General features: G+C 55.0%; 1 protein-coding gene across 1 annotated transcript; it reads right to left on the reverse strand.

Moving 5' to 3' along the window:
• Positions 1-2,024: 2,024 nt before the first annotated feature.
• Positions 2,025-6,245, reverse strand: C15H19orf25 (chromosome 15 C19orf25 homolog). Its single transcript, XM_049787961.1, has 2 exons — positions 6,103-6,245; positions 2,025-2,537 (listed from the first exon to the last, which is right to left on the reverse strand). The coding sequence occupies exons 1-2, from the start codon at positions 6,230-6,232 to the stop codon at positions 2,308-2,310; spliced, it is 360 nt and encodes a 119-aa protein (XP_049643918.1). The 5' UTR covers positions 6,233-6,245; the 3' UTR covers positions 2,025-2,307.
• Between the last annotated feature and the right edge of the window lie 3,142 nt (positions 6,246-9,387).

Here is a 9,387-nt window from a genome sequence, read left to right on the forward strand (position 1 = left end):
CGCTGGAGCTTCGGGGAGGCGATAGTCCCCGCCCGAGGTGGGGGCGCGGCGTGAGATAGAGAGAGTGAGTGAGAGAAAGGATGGGGTGGCGCCAGGCGCGCTGCCTGCAGGGCGCTGTGATTTCCGCAGGCGCGGGAAACCCGCAATTACCGAGGCCCCGTAATTTGTTAATGAGGGTTTAGCAGTGTCTGCGCGCTCGGTCCCAGCTGCGGGGAGCGAGCGGAGCGTGTGACGGGGAGCCCCAGGAAAGACAGCGCGCCCTCTCCCCCCAGAGAGCTACTGGGAGGTTCAGGGCGGCTGGAGCCCTCGGGCTGGGGAAACAGCGCCCCCCCTCTCCGAAGGTGGGTCTGAGGACCTCGCTAGCAGCTGATCCAAGGTGTCACCTCAAGTCCCCAGCTGTCCTAGGGATGCTGGCTGCCGATTGGGGGCGGGGCGGGGTGCAGTAGGTGGGGTCAGGGCCAGAGGTGCAATGGGGAGAAAGCCGTTTGCCAATTAATTCTTGCCAGCACTGAGATTTGGGGGTTCTGCCTGTCCTACCCTGCAGAACAGGATAGCAGAGCTCGGGCAGGGGGAGCTGAAACCTGCTGAACTGGAACTGGATGTGGGAGGGAGCACTAGAGTGGGGCTGCAGCAGACAGAAGAGAGGCAAGGTTCGAGGCTGGCATGAGCTCAGTTGTCCGGACAGGAGAACGTTGGTGAGGGCACCCTTTACGGCACCCTCATATGGGCGGAGGGACCCCCGGGATGAGTGTCTTCCTGCAGGAGGAGCCAGCGACCTCTATCCTGCACAAAGCCGCCTCCCAACAGAGCCAACTCGGGGTCCCTGCATTAGAAGGGGGAGCAGAGCCCCAGACTCAGGGGTTCCCCCTGGGAAGGGGTTATACGCCAGGAGTGGATGTGCCTCCCAGCAGGATTGTGCCCAGTGCAAGCTACGGAGGAAACCTCAAGGACAGACAGGTCCTGGGTCCTTCCATTCTGGAACCTTCTTAGCAGCTCAGCTCACCACGGACTAAGTCCCGGGGCCGCCTCCACTGTGAGACCTTGAGCGGCGCTTTCGCCGTTCTGTGCCTCAGTTTCCCCATGGCTGTGGGGAGGACCCCAGAGCTACCTCTTGGGCAGGCTGAGCAGCCTGTGATGGGGGGAGAGGCATCCCCCCAACCCCACCTCCGCCTGTTTCCTGTCCAGCTACAACTTATTCTCCCGCCTGCCTGGCAGCTCATGGTTGAGGGGACAGAAAATTGGGGGCTCAACCTTTGGACACCCCATTCGAGTGGCAGCTGGAGAACCAAAGTCTGGAGCCCAAAGGACTTCTCAGAATGCTGCAACCATCTAAAGAGAAAACAGGCCAACAGGGGTCCCCACGGGGGGGGACCCAAACTCTGGACCCTATGCCACAATGGGCAAATAACTTTTCCAGCGGGTGCTGAACTCAAGGCGATGCCCGCCTGCAGCTGTACCCAAATTCTGCCTGTCCACGTCAGGGCCACAGCCTGACCACCCCTCACACCGCCTCCTGGCACCTCAGTATTACCTGACACCTGTAAATAACTCCCTGGGACCCAGAACGCGCAGAACCCAGCGCCTCAGCTCACAGCACCTTTAATAAACGGGGCGGCTGGTGCCCCCTCTCAGTCTGCGGCTCTGCGTGCAAATGGGGGCTGGGAGGGTTGCTGGAGGAAGAGGGGAGGTCTGACGTATGATGTGGGAGGAAGATACGTTCAGGAGATGTCCAGTGGCACCCCAGTGGGCAAGCCGCTGGTGTGTCAGGGCAGACCCTCTCAGAGGGTCTTTCAGGCTCCAGCCTGGGGGTTCCTATTCTTACTCTCTCAGAGACAAGTCATGTCACAGGACACAGCTGGCACACACACAAGTCATGTATACTGGGTTTTCACGGGTTCCAGAAATGTCCTGTTGCACAGTGGGAAGTTCTCTGGCCTTCTGCTGGGCTGTCCTCTCACCACAGAGAAGAAGGGACGAGGACTGGCAAGTTGGGGGCGCTGGGGGCTTCACAAGCATGGGAAAGCCAGGCAGCTTGGAACCAGGCGCCCTGGTCCTGTATGCCACTGTGCCCTCCCCAGGAATGTACCACAGATCTGAGGGCCCAGGAGGAGCAGCACTCCCTGAGGCTACATCTCAGATTGAGGGGGTCCTCAAGCTTCCAGGGAGACAGGCAGACACAGTCCAGCATGTTCTGCCCACAAAGCTGGGAGGTGTCGGCTCTGCGGAGTGGGGCCTTCTTGGACAGGTGCTGGGTCGTCTTTAGGGTCCAGTCACGTTTCCAGGGTGCCTTGAGCCTGGGGAACTGAGTCAGCTTGAGGAGGCAGCCTCAGCACCTGCCATGATCACCTGTTTCACCTCATCCATCTCACGCTCCAGCTGGGCACCAGCTCGCTGCAGTCCCAGGCAGGCCTGGTGCAGTCCCTCGCCTGCCTGCTGCAGCCGCTGGTTAGTGCTCACATAAGTCCGGCTCTGCTGGTACAGCCGCTCCCTCTCAGTCTCTGCATCTTCAGCATCAGCCCTCCCGGGCGCTGCTACATCTGGGGATCAGAGGTGCACCATGGGGCCGGGGAAGCCAAGACATGGCTGTCCCAGTCCACACAGGTGCAGATGGAGCCTCAGTTTCTCTACCCTCCAAACACCTCGGATGAAGGCCTGGGCTTCTTTTTCCTTTTTCAGAGGGGATGAGCCATACCCAGTGATATTTAGGAGACCATTTGGAATCAAAGCCATGGATCCCATATGAAAAGTACATGCACTAGGGCCCGGAGAGATAGCACAGCGGCGTTTGCCTCGCAAGCAGCCAATCCAGGACCTAAGGTGATTGGTTCAAATCCCGGTGTCCCATATGGTCCCCCGTGCCTGCCAGGAGCTATTTCTGAGCAGACAGCCAGGAGTAACCCCTGAGCATCGCCGGGTGTGGCCCAAAAACCAAAAAGAAAAAAAAGAAAAAAAGAAAAGTACATGCACTAGTTTCCTGAATTCCACCCCTAGTCTGGGCTGTGATTCTCCTTCTATGGGGGTCCAGGGGGTCCACAGGTCACACCCTGTGGTGCAGGGGATGACAAAGATTTTGGAGGGGGGTCAATCCAGCAATGCTCAGGGCTTACTCCTAGCTCTGTATTCAGGGATCACTCCTGACAATGGAGTGATCAATCCTATGGGGTTGAACCCGACTCGGTCATGAGCAAAACAAGTGCCCTCCACACACTCTTATCTCCCTGTCCCCCAAATTATTTGAAGCTTTAGTACTTTGAGGAACATGTGCTGAGCCTTTTGGAGCCTTGCACAAGGCTGACCAGGGTTTGGTCCCTGGCACCCCATATGATCCCCTGAGCACTGCAGGAATGATTCCTGAGTACAGAGCCAGGAGTAAGCCCTGAGCACCACTAGATGTGGCAAAAACAACAACAAAAGTCAACTTGGGTCTCCTGCATACAAAACCTGGGCCTCTGCAAGTCCCCTAGCCTGGGCCTGGGGCCTATGGTGTGTGAACTGGGTAGATCCTTCTATGTTCAGGGACAAATAGTTTTTCTGCTCCTGGGACCATCATGGCCCAAGGAAATTTCTGGGTGATGGGCATCTTCTTTCTGCTCCTTCCAAGCCCTTAAAATGGGCCAAAGAGATAGAATGGAGGTAGAGTGTTTGCCTTGCATGTAGAAGAAGAGGTGGTTCGAATCCCAGCATCCCATATGGTTCCCAGAGCCCGCCAGGATCTATTTCTGAGCTTACAGCCAGGAGTAACCCCTGAGTGCTGCTGGCTGTGACCGAAAAAAACAAAAACAAAAAAAGTGGCTTTAATGGGGCCAGAACAATAGATCAATTGCCTTGCTGAACAGTGTTTGATCCCCAGCATGGTCTCAGGTATACTGCCTGCACTCAGGAGTGATCCCTGATTATGCCCTAAGCACTTACTAGGCATGGCCCCCAAACCTAAACCAAACCAAAAATGTGGCTATAAAATGGGGAGAAGAGGGATCAGAGCAATAGCACAGTGGGTAGGGTGTTTGCTTTGCAAGTGGCCAGTCCTGGATGGACCCAGGTTTGATCCTCAGTATCCCATATGATCACCCAAGCCTGTCGGGAATAATTTATGGGCACAGAGCTAAGAATAATCCCTGAGTGCTGTCAGGTGTGGCCCAACTTCCCCAAAAAAGGTGGGAGAAGAGGTAGTATAGGGGGTTGCTAGGGAGATAATCCAGTGGGTAGGGCACTTGTCTTGCATGAAGCTGATCTTGGTTTAATCCCTAATAATCCATATCCCTGAGACACATAAGAAGTGATCCCTGAGTACAGAGCCAGGAGAACCCTAAACACTACTCAAAACCAAAAGGAAAAAAAAAATCATCTAAGTAGGGAAGGTGTTTGGGTTTTCTGCCCTTCCCCATTAGTGCTCAGAACTACCTCCTGGTATTCAGAGATTCAAGGATCACTCCTGGTGGGGCTTTAGGGGGGTCAACTCAAGGGATGGGAATGCATACAAAGCAAGAGTCTTAAGACAACCCCACTTCCTATCTGTTTAGGTCCTCTTTTAACTTTCTTGGTGTCTCAGTACTCAGGGAACCCATAGGGTGCAGGACCCCCCACATGCAAAGTATGTGCTTCAACCCTATGGAGAGGATCAGAATGATAGTACAGCAGTAGGGCATTTGCCTGGTAGACAGCTGACCTGGGAAGGACCTGGGTTCAATTCCTGGCATCCCATGTGGCCCCCGAGCCTGCAAGGAGCGCATAGCCACAGAGTGTGGCCCAAAAACCAAAACAAAACAAAAGACCCTGTGGAAAAAATTTCCCCAGCCCAAATTTGGGGTCCTGTGGCTCTAGGGATGAAGTCGCATGCCACCTAGGTGGTTTTCCACTTACCCATGATCCTTTTGAGGATATTAGGAGACTTGGGAACTGCAGAAATTCTGCTTTGTTCAGCTACACTTGTGGTTTGCTGGGTTTTTGTTTTGGGTCACCCCTGGAGATGCTCAGGGGTCATTCCTGGTGGTGCTCAGGGAAAGTATAAGGAATTGAATCTAGTTTAGATGTGTGCAAAGCAAGTGCCCTTCCCACCATACTATCACTCTGGCTCCAGTTTGGATTTGCTGGCCACAGCTGATGATGTTCAGGGTCTATACCTGGTTCCATGTACAGAGGTGACCCCTGGAAGTCCTCAGGGATCATAGTAAGTTGTGGGGGGTCAAGGCCAGATATTCAAGGGCTGCACCTTCCCCCTGTACTACCTCTTCCGGCCAGGCTTTGTGTTTTGTTTTGGAGCCACATTCGGGGGCATTCAGGGTTACTCCTAACTCTGTGCTCAGAAATCGATCCACACAGGCTCCGGGGACCTTATAGGATGCTGGGAATCAAACCTGGGTCAAGCACATGAAAAGCAAAATCCCTACCTGCTGTTCTAGAGCTCAGGCTTCTAGTTTTTTGTTTTTTTTTTGTTTTGGTAACCCACTCCTGGCAGTTGGCAGTAATTAGAGATCATCCCTGATAAAAGCATGGGGGACCCTTAAAGAATACCCCAGGATCGACCTCAGGCTGGCCACGTGCAAGAAAAAAAAGCTCCCTCTGTGCTTTCCTAGGGCTCCCGCCTTTCAGGGTCTGGCTTGGCATCATTTTCACTTGCTGACAATCATCCATCCCCCAGATGAAAACCTGTCAAGACCATCTCAGGCTCTGGCGCCTGACATCCCTGCAGCCGTCAGCCTTGAGCCCTGCTGTGAGCGCCACCTGTCTCGGGCGCCCTTCTGCGGGTGCACCCCACTTTCCAGATGAGGAGAGCAGAGGGGCTCTGGGAGGGCGCGATCTTCTCTCCCTGAATCTCTCGGTTTCCCGGGGTCTCTCTTGTTTTTGTTTTGGTTTTGGTTTTTGTTTTGGTTTTTGGGTCACACCCGGCAGTGCTCAGGGGTTACTCCTGGCTGTCTGCTCAGAAATAGCTCCTGGCAGGCACAGGGGACCATATGGGACACCGGGATTCGAACCAACCACCTTTGGTCCTGGATCGGCTGCTTGCAAGGCAAACGCCGCTGTGCTATCTCTCCGGGCCCCCCGAGGTCTCTCTTACGTCGGGATTGGGGGAGAAGGTCCCCTAGCCCCTGTTGCTCCCCGTACCTTCTAGGACCAGGGCGGTGAAGACGGGGTCGTCGGCGGATGCCCCCCGCACGTCCTCCAGGATCTGCTCCACCGTGGGCGGCGCTGGGCGAGTGGGCAGCACCACGCGCTTCTTGGCCTTGGAGCCCATCCCTGCAGGAGACAGAAAGGAGCTGGGCCGGTGCATGGACCCGGCGAACTCCTACACCCCCGCATGAACCCATTAGCGGGGCAACCCGGGGTCGTCTCTTCCGTACCCTCCCATGCGTCCGACCACACCCGGATCAGAGTTTCGGGGTCCCCACGCCCCCGCCGAAACCCCCCGCGGCGGAGCTGCTCCGGACTCACCTGCGGAGCTCCCAACGCCACCGGTACAGCCTGCAAGCCACTTTCACTTCCGGGGTCGTGCCCCCGTCACGTGACTCGCACTTCCGAGACTCGGCTCCTCTCGAAGCCACGCCCCTCTTTAAAGGGGCCGCGTCCCTTCAGGTCCGTGACCACACGTGCGAGGCGCTGACATCCCCAAATCGAGGGAAAGAAGGTTTCGACTCTGGGCTGGAAATGCAAGTGGCGGGCGCGGGGCCGAGTTATCTCGTTGAGTTATACACGACATTCATGCTGAGTTTTCTGAAAAGGGGGTTCAGTTTCCTGCCTAGGGTGTCTGGGTGGGAAGTTAAGATGTTGGTGATCCAGGCTGGAGCGATAGATTGCACAGCCGGTAGAGTCTTCTCCTTGCATACAGCTGATCCGAGATTGATCTCCAGCATCCCATATGGTCCCTGAGCCTGCCAGGAGTGATTCCTGAGCACCGAGCCAGGAGTGACCTCTGAGTTACCGCCAGGTGTGGCCCAAAAACTAAATAATTGAGAGAACCACCATCACCTGTCTGTGCACATGTCGAGGGGCACCCCAGGAAAATGGTAATTTGCCTTCTGGAGCCCATCAAGGCTCTCTGGAGTCCCCCCCCCCAGCTGCCTGGTGGTGCTGGACTTCATCATGGGGCTCCCCTCCTGCTAGGATGTTGTATTGGATATTAAATATAGAGTCCTGGGGGGGGGCAGAGAGATAGCATGGAGAGATAGCATTTGCTTTGCATGCAGAAGAACGGTGGTTCAAATCCCGGCATCCCATATGGTCCCCTGAGCCTGCCAGGAGTGATTCCTGAGCTTAGAGCCAGGAAGAACTCCTGAGCGCTGCCAGGTGTGACCCAAAAACTTAGAGAGAGAGAGGAGAGAGAGAGAGAGAGAGAGAGAGAGAGAGAGAGAGAGAGAGAGAGAGAGAGAGAGAGAGAGAGAGAGAGAGAGAGGTCCTAGATGTGCGTGGAGTGGATGGATGGATGGTGCCCGCAGCCCCTTTAGGCAAGCAGATCTGAGGGTATCAGGATAACAGCGAGGAAATGATCCACAGCAGTCAGATTTCAGGAGCCATGAAGCTTCGGCTGTAACCACCATGTGTGGCTTCTAAGCTAAACAGCCTCTGCATCCATGTTGTCTCTCATCTCTCTCCCTGTTGCGTCTTCTTCCTGCTCCTTCTCTAATCTCCATGAGCTCTGTCTCACCCTACTCCTCAGGCAATCCCTTAAATTACCAACCACAGACCCTTCCCAGCTATGGGGGGGGGGTCTCCCTCTCCAGGTGAGATAGGCAGGAAGTTGGGGAGAGGGTAACACTAGGGTGCAGAGACAGATTCAGGACCCAGGGAATTGGAGTGAAATGTATAAGGATGACATCCACTTGGGGTTCTGTCACCTCAAATCAAACCTTTCCATCAGCACTCCACCCCCATATCCTCTCTGGATGGTCTTGTTCAGACTTTGCCATCTCTGGATCCCAAAGTGGAGTGGAGGGGGGTTGTCCTGGAGGTTGTAATGCTCTCTGTGCAGGTCGTGGGTTCCTGGTGCATCCATATGGGACATAAAACCCTCCTGATTATGGTGACTGGGGACGCCCCAAGGGGCTGTGTTCTTTGGCAAATGTAATTGTGTTGTTTGGACATGGTGTGTTGTACGGATATCTGTGTGGGTGTGTGAGTTGCGGCGGCAAAGGTTGGCACTCTAGGACACTGGAGTCGCCCATCTCTTTCCCACAGTGACTGTCTCGGGCTGACATTGGTGGCTCTTGGTACCATACTGTGTGGAAGGGTAAACACCTTCGTGTTTGTTTGTCCAGGATTTGATCCCCACATCCCAAAATTGCCAGGAGTAATTCCTGATCGCAGAATAACCCCTGAGCAGAATAACCTGAGCACTGCTGGGTATGGCCCAAAAGCCAAAACATACAAAAATCAAACCCCAAAGCACCCCAGGATATGGCCCAAACCACCACCACTGCCTCCCTTTTCAATTTGAAGCTGAAGGAATAAGTGATTCCCAGGGGCCAAAGCTCTGTGGGGATGTCTTTTCTGGGCCCTGTGACTGCTCTCTCCCCACATATGTTCTCTTTCTGTCCCAGATTCTGGTAAACCCGCTTTCCCAGCAGAACTTTCCTCAAGGAAATCGGGGTCTTTCTTTGTTCCTGGTATTGGAGTAACTGGTCTGACAGGATGGAAGAGGAAATGAGTGATCTGGCTCTGTGCTCAGAGATCACTCCTAGTGGATGCCAGGGATCCAAACTTGCGTCAGCTTCATGCAAGGCAAACAACCTCCCCACTGTCCTATCACTCTGGTCCCTAAATGAGGGATGTTGAGACTTTAAGAAAGGGGACTCCACCCTGAAAACCTGGTGATTCAAGATAGGGGTACACACACACACCCTCCATAAGTGTCCTGAGGTCTAGGCTGTCCCCTTTTCCTTGGGAGACCCCAATCTGAAACCACCAGCACCTCTAAAGGAGATCAGACTTAGCATCTGCTATTCAACCTTTATTTGCAAAGTCTAAGCTTAGTCCAGCACGGTGCCTGAGACTTAGGGCAAGGTCCCTAAGTCTACTGGGGGCAGTCGAGGGCTGGCCCACGGCCCCCATCATGGGGCTGGGAGGGAACTGTGGTGAAGACGAACCTCTGAACCCCCCCACTCCCCCCCCCTGTAACTAGACATGCTCTTTTGCTCTTTCTCTTTCATCTGCAGCTGCCAAGTCCAGGGCAGACACCACGAGGTCCGTCCCTGTCCTGTGAGTGCTGCAATCAGGTCAGCGCCTCTTGTAGGGGAAGACGACCAGTTCTTGTCTCTCCCCCCAGCCCCCCAATCTGGAGCCAGAGAACAGAACACCTGTGCCCATGGAGACCAAGGCAGGTGCTGTTTCTCCTGTCATGTGTTTCCAGGCTGGAGCCAGCAGCTGGAGCTGGAGCCCACCCCTGTACTGAGACGG

This window comes from Suncus etruscus, chromosome 15 (genome assembly GCF_024139225.1).
Source record: "Suncus etruscus isolate mSunEtr1 chromosome 15, mSunEtr1.pri.cur, whole genome shotgun sequence".
Taxonomy (NCBI): domain Eukaryota; kingdom Metazoa; phylum Chordata; class Mammalia; order Eulipotyphla; family Soricidae; genus Suncus; species Suncus etruscus.